Below are 17,775 nucleotides of genomic sequence, written 5' to 3' on the forward strand. Positions count from 1 at the left end.
CGCCCGCCTCAGCCTCCCAAAATGCTGGGATTCCAGGCGTGAGCCACCGCGCCCGGCCGAACCATGCATTTTTAATCTATGTCTTGCCCAGAGCATGTAGTTTGTTTCCTATCAGATTTTCTTTCTAAACATATTTGTGCATAGAAGTATTTGTCAGATTTGCATTTTTTCATGGAGGGTTGATGACTAGGGCCGAGTGGGCCTCTGCGCAGGGACAGTGGTCTAGAGTAAGGCCCTTCTGAGCATCCACTCTCCTGGGAAGGCACTGGATGGAGGCATCAGGCCTGGGGGACAGGTTTGTGGCTCCCAGCTCTGGTGCAGTGGCTGTCAGTGAGATCTCCTTGGACTGTGGTTCTAGAAGAAAGGTCAGGTGCAGGTGGGCTTCTAAAGGCATCCCTGAGGTTTTGTGGGAGGACTCCTCTCTGCAGAGGGAGTGGCCCCAGCAGTAAACCTGGGCCATCTCCAGCCTGCTATGAGCCAAGTGCTCAGAGACCACTGGGTCTGAAGGAAGCCACCTATGGATGCTTCCAAGAAGAATCGTGTCACTTTGGTCCTAGAAGGAGGCATAGAGCCCATTTAGTCATAGCCTTCCCTTTGACGGTTGGAACATGGAAACCCAGAGAAATGGAGCTGCTTCCTCCACATCTCACAGTGTTGTGGGGGGCTATATATTTGCTCCCCTAGGGCCACATGTGAGTGTCATGACCCCCACTGTGCTCTCCTTCCTAATACACTTAGTCCAGGGTAGAGGAAGGAGGGATGCTTGCAGAGTGCCCCTGACATGTTAGACATCTCGTAGGTACTTAACCCCCACAGTGCTCCTACAAGGTGGGTTTTTGGGAGGAGATGGGTTCAAATTCTAACTCCAGCACTTTCTACCCTGTTGCTGTGGCTGGGTCACCCTGTACCATGGATGGGTTTCTGTCTCTCCCTCTGCCTTGATGCTTTCATCTGAAAACTGGGACACTGCTACTGATTGTTTTGTCGGGCTTCATGAGGTTTAAATGAGAACGTTTATAATGCGCTTGGCACAGTGCCTGGCCCATGGTAGGTGCACTATGAAGCCGCTATTGTCGGCTTGTTGACAGATGAGGAAAGCAATGCTCAGAGGTGTTAGTTACCTGCCTCACATCACCTAACTGTAGTTAGGATTTGAACCCAGGCCCCTCAGACATCCAGGCACACTCCCTTGCAGGGGCTGGGGGAGTGGATGTAGCTGCCCTCTCAGCAGAAGGGGAGAGAGGCTTGCTCAGTGGCCAGCACACGTAGCCGCCCAGGACGTGCTTGTTAAACAAATGCTACCTGCAGCTGCTAACTAGACACACAGGAGAATCACAGGGTGTGGCTGTGCGTGATGACGAGTCATGTTTAAGATGGACTGTTTCCCATGGTGAGGACACTGAAGGAAGAATTTCGATTCTGGATATCCACACCCGGCAGGAATTTGAGATTTCAGGCAGGATCCCATGCTTTCTAAGCCCATCATATAAAGAAAACTTTCTAGACTTCCAAGTCCTAAGGTAAATTTCTGAAGAGAACGGCTCATTATTTTCCTCTTTCTCATGAAAACTTCTGTTGCCTTTCCAATACCTTCTCGAAGAGTTGACATTTCCTGTCTCTCCCAGGGCCGGTTGGGAGGCTGTCTGTGGTTTTCTTGGTTGGCCTCTGTGGCTATCTAAGACACCTCACAGAAGAGCAGCTGGGTCCCCTGACCAGAAAGTTTTTACCAAAGCAGAAAAGCAGTTTGCTCGCTGAGTCCCTAAATGTTTCCTGTGCCAGCAAGACCCAGGGTGTCCGCCCTCATTTCTGAATCACAAAGGGCTCCCTATTATCCGTGCTTCCTGTCCCCGCCGGCCGAGGAGATGGAGACGGCCTCTGCAGCACAGCGACGGTCCCCAGCCCGTGTTTCTTATGGCACAGAGGACTGTAACCTGCTTAGCTGTCTCTGGAGAGGTTTGACAGCCTGGCCTTGGCAAGTTGCTCTTAGTTTCTTGCAGTTCTGTTTCCTGTTCATCCGTCTTTTTAACACCAGGCTTAGAAGCCCTTCCAGGGAGCTCTGAAGGTTTCTTCGGGCCTTGTTCTTAGGCAGCAGTTAAGCTGGGTTTATCTCAAGCGTCCCTAAGTTGGAGGTGAAGGAATAAACAAAGACATGAGGTTATTCCTTCAGAGTGCTTGCAGAAACCCTAACAGGCTTTTTTACAGTTACCCTGTTTCCTCTCTCCTTTCTTCCCTCTCGATATTAACCGGCTGCCTGCCACGTGTTGGGCATTAGTCAGTACCTGTACACTTGCACACACACAGCTCACATGTGCAGTCATGCTGCGAGCTTAGAGGAATAGTGATGGGAAAAAGACACAAATTTCCATCACTGGGATGTTCAGAGGGCCCTGAGCTACAGGAAGAGCCTGGAGTCTGGAGGAAACTGCCAGCTAGCCTTTGGGTCACAGAAGGCTCTTGGGGTTAGGCATTGGAACACGATGTTGAGTGAGGACTGGACGTGTACAGGTGGGGCCCCTGGAGGAGAGGATGAGCCTGTGGGTGGAGGGCAGTGGGAGTGGGCTGGGTTGAAAGGCAGGGGAGTCCAGCTGGGAATTAGCATATCAGAGGAAGGACAGGAATGAAGCTGGAGATGATGGCTGGGGGCATTGGGGCAGCCTCGGATGCCAGGCCTGTGGGCGAGAACATCATCCTCAGGCTGGAGTTGAATGCCACACTTTCTGTACCTATGCATTTGAACAGTTGGCCTCTCTGGTTCTCTGATTTCACAAAGAAGGACTTGCCCTCCAGGTTGACTGGCTCCTGTGTCACTTGTGGGTTGAGATGAATGACAAGAATGGCCCTGGTTCCCTGTGAGTGTTAGTTTCCTGCCTGTTCCATGGAAAGCGAGCACATGGAGAGGACAGTGTTTCATGTCAGGACCTTACTGTTTGTGCTGGCACAGAGGGAACAGGACTGTGGAAGGTAAATTATCCTGTAACTGTCCTATGGCGAGGCCAAGAGATCTGTCCTTATTTCTAATGCCTTTGGAGGAAGACTAGATGTGCTCAAAATAGATCAGGGAGTCCAGTAGGCCTCTGTAATGTAGATGTCTTATTTATCTGTGGAGATGTTTTTAACCTTCACTAACTGGAGTTATTTTGAACACTAGCCAGAGACCTTAGAGAGACTGTTTTAGAGCAGAGTTACACACAGAGCCGGGTGGCCCTCACGGCCTAAGGCACGATGACCTTTGTAGACTTATCAAATGGAGAATATGATACATGAGTCTTAGCTTCAGGATCTCCCCAGCCAAAGGCCTTTGGACCCAGAGAAACCAGACATACCAGTGGGTGAAGCAAGGCCGTCCTAAGATCGTTTAAATAAGAGCAGTCAGCCTGGGCAGAAGCCCAGTCTTCACATTTCTCATCTTAACCAACACTCCCAATGCCTGTGGTCTGAATAGGCTTTACAGTGTACGAAGGTCTTTTCAAGCATATTCTCTGGATTTTAATAGCTCCCAGGAGGTGGTTTTGTCATTGCCACTGTGTAGGAGGTCTGCTTAGAGCCTCACAGCTGATGGGAGCCTCCATCACCTCCCAGAAAGTCAGTTGTAGGCCTGGTGCAGAGGCCAGCAGCAGCAAGATAGTCACATTCTAGCAGAGCGTCTCCATCCACTGCTGAGCCATGGAATTCACTCGCCAGCGTGCCGACCAGGCATTGCGGAGCTCTCCTGATTGATTTCAGAAACTCACGGGATCAACTTGATAGCAGGATGGAATTTTGGACTCTTAGGAGGCCTCCCAGTGTAGCCCATCTCACTAGTCACATTGCTTCGAGAGTCTGTAACTAACCCACCCCAACGGAAATAAGAGCCTGTCGCATCATTTCAGGTGCCTGATCTGTGTAGACAGTGGAATGGGATGGCTCTTGTCTTGCAAAGTTTGCTGTCTACATAGGTGTTTAAGTGGGCCCCCAAGCACGTTAAATCTTCCAAGTTTGCCTGGGCCCATCTCTATCACTAAGTCTTCTTGGTCCTCTTTTATTCAAATTGAGGCCGTCTTCACCTCTGGGCTAGTCTAAGAGGGTGGGGTGCTTGCCTTGTGGCGTTCGCTGGCTGGCGGTGCCGGAAGTGAACCTTCAGAGTTTGGATGAACTCTGCCTTATTTGAAAAGGACCAGCCTGGCCAACATGGTGAAACCCTGTCTCTACTAAAAAATACAAAACAATTAGCTAGGCATGGTGGCAGGTGCCTGTAATCCCAGCTATTCAGGAGGCTGAGGCAGGAGCATCACTTGAACCTGGGAGGCGGAGGTTGCAGCGAGCCGAGATCGCGCCATTGCACTCCAGCCTAGATGACAAGAGCGAGACTTCATCTAAAAAAAAAAAAAAAAAAAAGAAAGAAAGATGTTTATGGTTTTACTTCCTTCTCCAGGTTTCTCTGGGAATTGTGTTGGCTGTGGAAAGAAAGGCTTCTGTTACTTCACAGAATTCTCCAATCATATAAATCTGAAACTGACCACTCAGCCCAAGAAGCAGAAACACTTGAAGTATTACCTGGTCCGTAATGCACAAGGGACTCTAACCAAAGGACCTTTAATCTGTTGGAAAGGCTCAGGTGAGCAGGTTGGCTGTGGAGGAGGTGTGGGAGTGCTGGGCCCCCAAGTGGGCCATGGTGCCTGTTGGTGTGATGTTGGGGAGAGGCCATTGCATAGCAGCACACATCACAGGCAAAAGGCCAGGCCTATGAAATGGAAAATGCTCCTCTGCATTACGGGCGTTAAGTTGGTTGACAGTGACAGTCTAATTGGATGGGATGTTTAAAAGTCGACAGAGGGCCAGTTGTGGTGGCTCACGCCTGTAATCCCAGCACTTTGGGAGGCTGAGGTGAAGGGATCACTTGAGGTCAGGAGTTCAAGACCAGCCTGGCCAACATGGTGAGGCCCTTCTCTACTGAGAATACAAAAGTTAGCCGGGCATGGTGGTGCCCGCCTGTAATCCCAGCTACTCGGGAGGCTGAGGCAGGAGAATCACTTGAACCCGGGAGGTAGAGTTTGCAGTGAGCCGAGATGGTGCCACTGCACTCCAGCCTGGGCAGCAGAGCATGACTGCATCTCAAAAAACAAAACAAAACAAAAAACACGTTGACAGAGGGCCAGACTGTGCGTTACCTCCTATGGCAAGTATTTGGGGCACTGGTTCTCATCTTCCCAAATTGAGTGGTTCACCCAAGTGGTCCTCAACCATGGGTGACTTTTGTCCCCTAGGGAATGTTTGGCCATAACTCGAGACAAGTTTGATTGTCATGACTGGATGGTGCCACCAGCATCTGGGGTAGGGACCAGGGTATGGCTGAATATTCTGTAGTGCACAGGGCGTCCCCCAGCACAAAGGAACCCACTGCAAATGTCACTGGTGCCAAGGCTGAGAACCTGACTTAAGACAGCTTGGCTTGAACAATGCCCCACCCAAGACCCTGAAGCCTGAACTAGGGCCAGAAAGACCAGCTTCACATTGCTGGTCTCTGAAGAAGTGATTGGGATGCAGCTTTCAGAAATGTTGGGAGCAGGCTGCCCTCCCACCCTTCTTTGTCTCAGCTTTGCCCTTCGTGGCCGTAGTCCGCAATGCGGGGTGAGGAGGAGGCTGGATCCTCAGCGGCTTGCCACGGGTGGAGGGCAAGTCTGGGGTGTGAGGTGTCCCTCCCTTGTCTGTGTTTGTTTCCATCTTGTCTTCTGGACTCTCCCAGGCAGGTCCTGGGAGTAGAGGGAAGAGGCCTTAGGCTGGGTGGCTCTGGGCACGGCCCCCTCACACCCCACTCTTCCTTCCTGTCTGCTTTGCTTGCTTTGTTCAGTCAATGCCTCCTGAGTCCCTACTACTTGCCAGTCATTTCTCAGGCCCTGAGGATGCAGTGGTTCTGCCCCGTGTGGGACCAGTTCACCGTCTTTGATCACCTGCTGGGTCCAAGCACCTCAGAGGTTCCCCACCTCACTGGCCGCTGGGGGTGGCCTTTCCCAGAGGAGGAAATAAGGGTGGAAGATGGTATCATTTCTTTATCTTCAAGTAACACTCTCATCTATGGCTACGGGTAGCTGTAGGGTGACTTATTTGTGTAATTTTTCCCTTTCTTCTAAATACTCACCATTGCTCCCACTCTTGACAACCAGAGCTGCCCTTTGGCATGGAGCCACAAGTAGAGAGTCACACCCCCGCCCTGGCTTCACGCTGAAACAAAGACCAGAATGTGGTGGCAGCTCGTGTGGCTGTCTCTATAGCCCACTGTCCTGTAGGACACGTTCCACTCCAGGAACTCATTTCGTAATTGTTGGAGAAGAGTGAGTTGATTTTCACGTGTGCACCTTGTCCCCTTAGAGTTTAGAAGCCAGCAGATCCCCGCCAGTACTTGTTCCAGTTCCCTCTTCCCAGCCCTGGAGAGCGCGGCTGCCTTCCCCAGTGAGCCTGTTCCTGGGACGAACCCCAGCATCCTGATGGGAGCTCAGCAGGCAGGTGAGGCAGCGGAGACACGCCAGAGCTGCTAAATCCACAGAGCTAGCATGTCTCCGATGTGTCCGGTTGACTATGCAGTCAAGCATTCTTCAAAATAAATCAGGGGGCTGTCATCTTTTTCTATAACACCTTTACTTTCATCTTGGATTTGTAATACTTTTCAACAAAGAATGCTAGGTTTTTCATTGGGAGTTTCTTTCTTCCTGTTTGATATGAAGTGGGATCCCCTGGTGGGGACATATGCAGGTTCCCTCTGCAGCACCCCCACCCCAACCCCCGCACAGCATAGAGCTCTCTATGTAAAGGTGCTGAGTCAGTGTTTGAATGAATTGCTAGAAGGGGTGGAAAAGACCAGATTGCTGCCATTGACCCCGCACTCAGCACTCCCCAGCTCTATGAACGCCTTGAAGCCCAACAACCACGCTGTGAGCAAGCGTCAGTTTCTGCATTTTACTGATTGGGAAGGTGAGGCTCATTGAGGCTGGGTTCTTGCCTAGGACCTCGTGGGCAGGAGGAGGTGGAGGCAAGAGGTGACATTAGATGTGAACCCTGATGTACATGCTTGGCATTTCACCATGTTGCACAGACTTCCTAAGCATGGCCATTGTTATCACGGTGGACACCAGCCTTCCTGAGGACTCAGGAAGGTCGCTGGTTGTTTTCATGCCTCCTGCCCAGATGGTCTGTAGAGGTACATTGGCCCATGCCCAGGCCCCTGGTGCCTCTGCCATCATGGCCTGGAGAGCCTGCTGTTTTTGCTGTCGGGGTGCCTGGGTGTAAGCTCCAGTTCTGCCACCTTTTAGCTGAGTGATTTGGGGCAACTCAAACCTTCTGAACCTCCATTTCCTCATCTGTAAAGTTGGACAAATCTCTTCTGTCTAATTTGTAGGGCAATTGTAAGAATTAAATAAGATGATAGTATGAGCAAGTACTCAAAGCATGTTACACACCAGGCACTGTTCCAGGCACTTTCTTCTGCTAACTCATGTCGTTCTCACAGTGGCTCTGAGTTGCTACAGTGACCACCCCCATTTTCTAGATGAGAACACTGAGGCATAGGGAGGTTAAGTAAGTGTCCAGGGTTACAAAGCTGGGAGGTGGTGGAACTGGGCTCAAACACATGTCATCTGGCTTCAGAGCCACCCTCTCAAACCCACAGGAAACATTCAGTGCTACTCCTGACCCGAGCTCTTTCCAGACCATTCTGGCTGACATGGGCAACCTAAGCAGTTCCGTCAGCCCCAGGAGACCAGAAGCCACGATTGTCCCCAGAATTACCCTTAGACTTGGGGAGCCCTGGGCCCTATGAACAGCCTGCACCCAGGTAGCTGCAAACCTGACTGCTCTCCTGGACTCCAGATGTATTAGTCCATTTCCATACTGCTATGAAGACATTCACAAGACTGGGTAATTTATAAAGAAAGTGGTTTAATGGACTCACAGTTCTACATGGCTGTGGAGGCCTCACAATCATGGCAAAAGGCAAAGGAGAAGCAAAGGCACGTCTTGCATGGTGGCAGGCAAGAGAGCATGTGCAGGGGAACTGCCCTTTATAAAACCATCAGGTCTCGTGAGACTTCTTCACTATCACGAGAACAGTATGGGAGAAACCACTCCCATGATTCAGTTACCTCCCACCAGGTCTCTCCCACGACACAGGGGGATTATGGGAGCTGCAATTCAAAGTGGGATTTGGGCAGGGACACAGCCAAACCATATCAACCAGAGGTCTTGAGAGAGAAGGTAGAAGGAAGCAGAACAGTTTCAGGTGTGGTCCTGGAATTCAGGAAGTCCCCTGGTCCTTCTTTAACTCAGGCTGTGTGTCCAATGGGATGTGAGCAGGAGGGTGCATGTTCCTGGGTGTGCATGTTTATAGGCATGTGTTTGTGCATGTGTGTGTGTGTGTACATGTTTGTGCATGTGTATGCTTGTGTGTAGGCAGAAGCGTGTATGTGTGTGCACGTGCACGGGTGTGTGTGTATGCATGTGTCTGCATGTATCTTCTCGGTGTAGCAGAATCACTGTTGGGAATTCTGACCTCCTGATGAGACTTGCTGGGGAAAAGCTACTTTGTGAAACTGCAAGGAAAATGATTTCCTCCTTGCCTGGCTCCCAGGGCATTCTTGTGAACTGACCCTCCTCTTTGCCTTCTATCTGTTTTCAGGACCAGCTTCTGATCACCCCTCACTAAGCGCAGCAATGGGTCCGGCTGTTTTCAACGGCAAAGATTCCCCGAAGTGCCAACAACTGGCAAAGAATAACGGGTTGGCCCTGCCGCGACCATCGGCTTTAGGTAGCTCTGCCTGTCCTGGCCGTCCTGGGGATCCTGGTCTTCTCTGGGCCAAGGCCAGAGGGGGCATGGGGGCTGCTGGGCTGCGGCCGCTGTGCCTCCTGGAGTCTGGTGTGGCTTCCATGAGAGTCAGGCCAGGACCACAGGTGCCTCCTGAGTCCGTGGGTCTAGGCCCAGGCCCTGGTGCTGTATGAGTGACACTTGGGAGTTATCGTGTGTGCCAAGGAGCAGTGAGACACCTGTGGTGATGGCGAGTGACCTGTCCTATGGCTGCACAGCTGGAGGATGGTAGAATTTTGGAGCAATAGTGGGCAGTGTGTTGTTGGGGAAGAACATGGGCTTCTCAATCAGAAAAATATGAATTCAAAATCTACCGCTGTCTCTTGTTAGTCAGGGGACCTTGGCCAAGTCTCAATAAATGTTTCTTCATCTGGAGATGAGAATTCTGCTCCAAGGGTTGTTAAGAGGGATGAGGTGCTGTATGAAGGGTCAGAGCACATCTGGCAGCTCACTAATTGGTACCGGCTGTTCTCATCCAAATCAGCATCATTGCTGAGGCTAGTCTGTTCAGGAAAGGCTTCCTGGAGGAGGTGATAACTGAGCTGCAACTTAGAGGCTGGAGAAGCATCATGTAGAGATGGAAAGGGACAAAGGGAGCAAAGAGGGATGAGGAGGTGAGGATGTGGATGAGAGAGGTGAGTGAAGGGGCTGAGCAGACCTCCTGCCAGTGGAGGGTTTGAGGGAGCTGTGAATGGGCGGAGCAACCTGGGGACCTGCTCGTGGACTCCCAGTCCAGTGCTCTCCCCACCATGCTCATCTGGAGCCACATCATAAGCCATTCTCGTCTTTTCTTTCCTTCATCATGCACTCAGCTAAATTGGATTTGAAGATCTAAGACATCAAACTGGAGGAGCCCTTAGAAACCATCTAGGCCAGCGCCGTTTGACAGAGGAGGAGACAGAGGTCAGAGAGGCAAGGCCAGGTCTCCATGCTCCCACTCCACTGTGCTGGTGGAGGGCCTCCCTGGTGAAAATCTTGTGAATTGTCTAACTCTTCCCTGAAGGGGCAAATGTAGTTTCTGAACACAATCCGAGGCCTCCCAACCAGCACCTCCATCCTGGAGTCCGAAACCCACAGCAGCCAAGTCCCAGGCAGTAGCCGAGTCCCATCCTCGGCAGTAGCCTAGCGCCAGGCAGCCTCCTGCTTTCATCCAGGGACTGCTGCTTCTCTGCCAGGTGCTGCATTTGGGGGCAGCCCTGTGGCTGCAGAGCAGGACCTCTGGGGATGAGGATGCTGGGGATGCCACGCTGCTGTGGCCTCCCTTCTGGGCTGTCTGTGGACCCCCAGCTTCCACCCTGAACAGCAGGGAGATGAGGGCCTCCCTCAGCCCGGGAACCTGGGAAGGTGGCCTTGCGAAGCCTTCTGTGTGGGACTGACTGCATTTTCCTTGCCATGCTCCATGGAGGGCTGTGGGAGATGGAGCTCCTCCAAATTGCCTAGGGGAACACTCGAGCCTTTCCAGAATCTGGACCCAGCCCACCTGCCGAACCTCATTCCCTGCTATTTTGGCTGCCCTGGGCAGTTGAGCCTCCCCACCCCCATGGCCCCATCCTCCTGTCTGCATGCTCTGCGCCTGCATCCTGGCTCTGGGCTGCTCTCTTCACCCACCTATTAAATCGCCTTTCTGAGCTTAGTTCTGGGGGCACCTGCTCCGTGCAGAAGGGCTCCCTGTGAGTGCACGGGGCTCCCAGCCGTCCCAGGCTCAGTCCCGCAGCCACATGTGGCCATCGGGGCCTCGGCGCTGTGCAGTTCCCGAGGGCAGCGCCGTGGTCGTGTGCATCTTGGAGCCCCTGGTACCAGCTGCTGGGGAGCCCAGCCAGAGGGCATGACGCTGGCTGGGTTGAGTTGCGATGAGCACAGCTGAAGTGTCGGAGTTCCTGGGCCTTCTCCTCAGCTCTGGGGAGAGAGCTCAAAATCAATTTTTAAGAAACGGCCTCTAATACCACAAGGAGTTTACTGAAGCCTGGAGTCCTGTCACTCACTGGTTCGCAATGGAGAAGTGCTGCCCCCTGGGGGCGGGGTTAGGAAATGTTCTGGTAGAGGATGGATTTGTTGTCCCAGGCCCAGGGTCTTACGGGCATTTGGTGCTGGGACAGAGTGGGCAGGATGCACAGTGTCCTGCACCAAGCAGGCTACGTAATGAGTCATCTCCAAAAAATGCCAAATAGTACCTCCCCAAGAGACATTCTGAGAAATAGTTGATGCGCATTGGTACCATGGGAGCAGTTCCTGGTGACATCATTTGGGAAGAGCTCATGGGCTTAGGGTCTACTTAGAGCTATTTATAGGGTTATCTTCCCAAAGTGAGAAAACATCTGCGTCTCTTCATTCCTTACTGAGATCCAATTCCAAGCCCTGTCCCCTTTGGTCGTTCAGTAGAGCTTTTAGAGGAGCTGGCTGCTTAGCCTCTGTGGGGGGTCTCCCAGTCTTCCATCGCAATTGGGGACAGATGTTTGCAGAGTCAAAGACCTCATCCCTGCAAACAGGAAGGAGGAAAACAGCAGCTGCGTCAGTGGTTGTTGGGAGGGCCAAAGGAGCCCACGGGTTTGAAAGCTCTTTGTAAACAAAGTACTTTATGCTTTTAACTTTTTGTTTACTTTCAGTCAGTCAAATGAAGTGATAATATTTTTTTGTTTACTCTTTAGGGACTCTAAAGCAATGATTCTCACCCTAAAGCGTGCTTAAGAATTACCAGGCTGGTCGGGTGCATTGGTTCACACCTATAATCTCAGCACTTTGGGAGGCTGAGCGGGCGGATCACCTGAGGTCAGGAGTACGAGACCAGCCTGACCAACACGGTGAAACCCCGTCTCTACTAAAAATACAAAAATTGGCCGGGTGTGGTGGTGCGCACTTGTAATCCCAGCTACTTGGGAGACTGAGGCAGGAGAATCGCTTGAACTCAGGAGGGAGAGGTTGCAGTGAGCCGAGATTGCGCCACTGTACTCCAGCCTGGGCAACAACAGCGACACTCCGTCTCGGAAAAAAAAAAAAAAATCACCAGGCTAGCTTACAAAGGATGGTGTTTTTTTACTGTCGTTTCCAGAGATGTGATTCTGGAGGTCGAGGCAGGGCCCAGGGACACACAGGTTTAGTAGGCACAGGTTCAATAGGCTCATGCGGGTTCTGTGCAGTGCCTCGGGTCACACCTGGAGAACCATTGCTCTAATTGGCGTTTCTCCATCCGGGCTGTGCGTTAGAATCAAGAAGAAGCGTTGAGATATTGGGATGTCTGGGTCCTACTCCCATGCTGGGCTTCTGGTTTGCCTGGGATGAGATTGCATCCAGACAGAGTTTTAAAAGTTTCCCAGTTGAGTTTAATGTACAGTTGAGGTTGAGACATGAATCTCTGCATGTAGGGGAAATTTTGTGTCTGGTTAGTCAAGAAACTATGGAAACCAATTCTTGATATTTTGAACCATTCACGAAGATAGTTTGAGTCATGAGCATGCTGTTGTCTAGAGTGGGCGGGGATGACTCATTGGAGTGGGTGCGCTGCTCTGTACTTGATTTTTTTGTCTGAAATTAGCTTTCCAGGCTGGGGCAGGGAGGGGAGCACAGGTGGATCAGTACTGCCCCCAAGCGGTGGAGCAGTGGTGGTGGATCAAATGCTGCTGCCGCCTGTCCGCAGAAACGTATTTCTCTCTTCTAGCCCTTCAGAAGTGTATTGGAATATGTTGATAACAGTAATGATGGTGGTGAAGATGATGATGATGTGGGTAATTCTGGCTACCTTATTGGGTCCAAGCTCCCCGCAATTCGTTGCACAAAGCACTCTACATACATTCTCTTTAGTCCTGATCAAACCACCTTTCAGAGTAGGGTTTAGTGTCGTATTTTAAAGATGAAGGAGCTCGGGCTCAGAGAGAGATCGTTTAGACACACACACAACTTTGGAATGAAATATTTACAAAAATTGACATTTCGTTAGGCCCAGATATTTCACTAGGTCCTTAAAACGCACGTGAATCTGTGATTAGAAAAACGAAACAAAACATCATTGTTCTCCAAACCAAGCAGAAGTTTTATTGGAGCCCTGTCCTGGTGATAGCCTAATCCACACTCTGAATGTTGTCTAGGTATCTTGTCAAACTCCGGGCCCCCCAAAAAACGCCACAAAGGGTGGTCTCCAGAATCTCCATCAGCTCCAGATGGTGGCTGCCCCCAAGGTGGTGGGAACAGAGCTAAATATGGTAAGTGATGGCAGCCTTGCCCATAATTCCAGACTTGGGTACTGGTGGTAGTTCTGCTGCCAGTTGTGTGTATGTGTGCATGTGTGCGTGTGCACGAGTGTGAATGTGCATGTGTACTGGTGAGGGAGTTCTAAGGAGGCAGAGTTTGGTGTAACAAAAGACCTCTTTCTCACATGTTAAAATTGCTTTGCAAGGTCTAGGATCCGTGTATGATAGTGAGTTCTCTGATCCTTGGGAAATTTTAAAAGGGGCTGTTTATGACGTGGCAGGGATATGGAAGAGGAGACTGAACCACTGGGGGAAGGATGGACAGAATGAACTTAAAGGACCTTGGAATCTGTGACTCTAAGACTTTGATGCTCCTGTAATCAGGGACGTTGGTCAGGGGGTAGCAGATTTGCTGGCTGGCCTGATGTCAGGTGTGTGAGAGGTGGATGCCTTGTCTGATGTTTTTACTAATATTCTTGGGTGTTCCTAGAAAGCACAGGCATGTCCTGCGTGCCCCAGGTTGGCTTGGTGGGACCAGCTTCAGTCACCTTTCCAGTGGTGGCCTCTGGAGAACCAGTGTCTGTTCCTGACAACTTGCTGAAAATATGCAAGGCCAAGCCAGTGATATTTAAAGGCAAGTACAGCAGTGCACCGAGTCATGGGGATGGGAGAACCTGAAGGAAGGCATGAGAAACAGGCAAAAGCGAGACCTCATCCCAGTCTGACTCCAAGGGTATCCTCCTGAGACAAACCTAAAACGCTTTCCAGGGCAAGGAAAGAACAAAGCAGAGCCAGTCACTAGTTCAGCCCCTGATCAGATGCCAAGAATGATGGAACTTGTCACAGCTTCCCACAGTGGGTGCAGGTGAAATGATTCCCTGCCATGAAGTCTATTTGCCTGTTCACTCATTCTTTCCTTCGTTTGCTGAGCTTCATTGAGCTTCTGCCATGGTCCCAGGCCCGGTGCTGAGTGCCAAGGATTAGGAAAAAACAAATCACTCCCTGGCTGCGGGAGCCCCGCTCTGGTGGGTTGTCTCCTGTTGTCACCCACGCCACTAGTATTTTTTGACTATGAAATCTACTTTGGTTGAGCAAAGATAGCCGTGGCCACCACTGTAGAAGCATCAAACCAAATTAGATTTGATCTGTTTTGTGCAGCGGGCTAACGTATGCTACGTGGGGGTAGACTTTTGGCTCAGCTGAATAAATCTCCTTGATGAAGCTGGGGACGTTGCAATGGGAAACCCTGGGGGGATTCAGCAGGGCTTGGCTGGTGATTGTAGGCACCAGAACGGCTGGCACATGGCAACACACACATAAATACACATGTGGGCATGGCACACACACACCATGCACACACACCGTGCACGCAGGCCCCTCTTAAATACGTTATTATTGCATTTGGTATCATGCTTATAGATAGAGGAGCGAGGACTGTAGGAAAGTAGGAGAAGCACCCTACTGTTAATTAAGAAATAAGAAAGAGCATGTCTTTTTCCTAAAAAACAAAAACTGGACAGGGCATTCAGGAAGTAGAGTGCAACTCTGAGTTTTGACCTTAGTGTGATGCAGGACCAATGACCGAGGCAGTTCCACTGGGCTTCACTGTCTACCTCAAATGAAGACCAACATTCTTTCAGTCATGTTGCATGTACTTTTTTATGTGGCCATGATGTGTCTGTGGTAGCCCCGAAGAACACGGTGCTCAGGAAACAGAGCTAGGACAGGGTGCAAGGCTTGGAGGTGCAGGCAGGGCGTCACCTGCCTCTGCTTTGAGCCAGGAACCTCAGAAAAGAAAGCCCAGCAAGTCTACGTCTCACACGAACAATCTCAGAATAGAGACTGTCCTCTCAGTTCTCAGGTGTGCTCTGTTCCCTCCACCGCCTCTCTGTCTACACTGCAGCCCTCGCTGTGAAGCCCTTGTCTCCCTGACTCCTGTTCCCCACAGCCGTATGTCCAAGCCCTCCTGAGGCCTTAAGACTCAGCTCTGTGCCTTCTCCATGAAGCTGTCTTAGATTTCCTTTCCTCTGCCCCCCTTGTCACTTCTCTGTCCCTCTTTTATGACAAATGTCACATGCTTGCTTTTATAGTAACTCTTTACCTTGCCTCTTGCCAACCGCAATATTTGTCAGCAGTGCTACCCAAATGGTAGCTCCTGGTCCGGCAGAACCTGCATCGCCCCGGAGCTTATGAGAGACGTGAGTTCACGGACCCATCCTGGAATCAGAATCAGGCCCCAGTTCTGCATCAGAAGCTCTGGGTGGGGCCAGCAGATGTTTGGCAAGCCCTTGAGAAGCAATGTCTTTGAGAACATGATCTGTGCCCCAGGCACCAGCTTTACTCCCCAAGCCTAGCAGGACATCTGCACATAGCACACAGCCGAAGTCAGAAAATATATTTTTGCTGACTAAATGGAGTACCCAGAGTACAAGATAACACACACACACACACACACACACACACACACACACACACCACCGTTGGGAGCTCAGCAGCCCCGAGAGGATTTGATAGCTTCACCTGGTTTTACAAATGCGGAGACTGAGGTTTGGGGCAGTTAAGCTTCTTGCTTAGCGTCATGTAGCTAAAGAATGGTGGAAAGATATTTGAACCCGACCTGGGCAATTCCACCTCTGAGGGCTGTCCTCAGAATAAATCTTCTAATGGGCTGGGCACGGTGGCTCCTGCCTATAATCCCAGAACTTTGAGAGGCTGAGGCAGGTAGATCACTTTAGGTCAGAAGTTCAAGACCAGCCTGGGCAACATGGTGAAACCTTCTCTCTACTAAAAATATGAAAATTGGCCGGGTGTGGTGGTGATGCACACCTGTAATCCCAGCTACTCAGGAGGCTGAGGTGGGAGAATCGCTTGAACTTGGGAGGTGGAGGTTGCGGTGAGCCGAGATCGCACCACTGCACTCCAGCCCGGGGACAGAGCAAGGCACTGTCTCAAAAAAAAAAAAAAAAAAAAAACAAAAAAAAAAGGATGACTCAGTCTTCTGGTCTCTGTGGTGATATATTGTCCCAACTCAACTCACCTTGCCACACAGCCCTGGGAGGATGCAGGGCAGAATCCTCCCTGCCTGGAGTCAGGGAGGCAAGACCTGGCAGGCAGCATGCAGTGAAGCTCTGGAAGGTGCTCTGCCCACAAGGTGTCCCATCGGTGGTGCTGGAGGAGTGACAGGTGGCGGCTGCTTGGCTCTGGGCAAGTCCCTCCCTTCAGCTCCCTCACTTGTAAAAAATAAGAGGATTCGACAAAATGAACCAGCAAGTGGCACAGCCCCCCGTTGGTTAGAAAAGGTGACTCCTCTCATCCTAGGCTCCAGGAGGGTGAGCAGGTGCACTCAATGAGCAAGGCTTCCCAGGACAGGGCACTCGAGGGACCTGGCACAGCTCACCTGTCTCCGTCAATGCCCTCACCCCCAGAGAACCCACACGTGTGGGGCCGTAAGCTGTGCACAAGACCGGGTGCCAAGTCACTGCCGTTCCTCCGCAGGCCACGGGAACTTCCCTTACCTCTGTGGGAACTTGAATGATGTCGTGGTCAGCCCCCTCCTGTACACGTGCTACCAGAATTCCCAGTCTGTCTCGCGGGCATACGAGCAGTACGGCGCCTCTGCCATCCAGCCCATCTCCGAGGAGATGCAGCTCCTGCTTACCGTCTACTACCTGGTCCAGCTGGGTGAGTCCCCTCCACCTCCCGGCCCAGTGGCAGGGAGGGGTCACGGCCCCAGCACAGGCCTGGCCTCGGCCTTTGTGGGGGCTGACTTGGGCTGCTGGAATCGAAATACATGGGGAGAGCTTATGGCTCCACTGGGAGGACGTCATGAGGTCACTGTGGGCGTCCCCACACTAGGGGGCTGAAATTAGGTTGAAGTTGATGGAGACATTTCCAGAACTCTTTATCTGCCATTCTAGGCACAGGGATACAGCAGGGAATTGAGCAAAGACCCTGTCCTTGAGGCGAATCTAGTCTAGTGGGAGAGAGAAGGAATAAACCAGTGGAAAACAGGCAGGTAAAGATGGGTGCATGCATTAGTGTGTGTTTGTGTGCGGTCAGTCAGGGTCATGAAGAAAGGCCTCTGTGAATAGAGACCTGGACCCTGAGAGGGAGTCCGCCTTGTGATGATCTGAGGAATGAAGACAGGTGGGGCCCTGAGGAGAGAGGGAGGCCAGGTGAGGGCTGTGAGGTGGAGGAGCAGTGAGTGTCCCGGTCACTGGGGAGGCCCGCGTAGCTGCAGCAGAGAGAGGGTGTGAGTGAGAGGTGTGGTCAGAGGGGGCAGGCTCCTGTCAAGAGTGTGATTCTATGGTAGACACATTTTGAAGCCACCGGAGTATTTTTAGGCAGGGGATGGAGGTGATCTGAGTTTCACTTTAAAAACGCCACCTTGACTGCTATGTGGAGTCAGATGGTGCAGACGCAGTGGCGGAAATGGAGAAAGAGTCAGTTGTTGCCTATTAAAGGCACGCAGTGGCTTGGACCACTGAGGGTGGCAGCAGTGAGCCGGAGGGGCTATTCTGAAGGTAAGGCCAGCTGGAAATCCCTTTGAAGGGGGTGGGAGCAGATGGGGCCTGGGTTTTAGCCTGAGCAGCCAGGTGAATGGTGGCAATGAACCTGAGTTCTGTCTTGGCATGAGTTTGTACAAGATGCCCACGAGACAGTCAGGTCACCTGTGTTCATTTGCATGGGCAGGCCTTGAGTCCCAGGAGAGGTTCAGGCTCTAGGTATACATTTAAGACACATTGGCTTACAGATGACTTATAT

The 17,775-nt window shown here is 51.5% G+C and overlaps 1 protein-coding gene across 2 annotated transcripts in view; it reads left to right on the plus strand.

The window, feature by feature from the left end:
- GREB1 (growth regulating estrogen receptor binding 1) overlaps positions 1-17,775 on the plus strand; it is an 86,168-nt gene that overhangs the window by 16,055 nt on the left and 52,338 nt on the right. For both annotated transcript variants that reach the window (XM_058426954.1, XM_032172227.2), the window contains exons 4-9: positions 4,412-4,594; positions 6,346-6,480; positions 8,645-8,773; positions 12,910-13,023; positions 13,502-13,645; positions 16,507-16,692. In XM_058426954.1, the coding sequence (XP_058282937.1) occupies positions 4,412-4,594; positions 6,346-6,480; positions 8,645-8,773; positions 12,910-13,023; positions 13,502-13,645; positions 16,507-16,692 (891 nt within the window). The remainder of the gene's footprint in view (positions 1-4,411; positions 4,595-6,345; positions 6,481-8,644; positions 8,774-12,909; positions 13,024-13,501; positions 13,646-16,506; positions 16,693-17,775) is intronic.

This window comes from Hylobates moloch, unplaced genomic scaffold (genome assembly GCF_009828535.3).
Source record: "Hylobates moloch isolate HMO894 unplaced genomic scaffold, HMol_V3 SCAFFOLD_13, whole genome shotgun sequence".
In the NCBI taxonomy this organism is placed as follows: Eukaryota; Metazoa; Chordata; class Mammalia; order Primates; family Hylobatidae; genus Hylobates; species Hylobates moloch.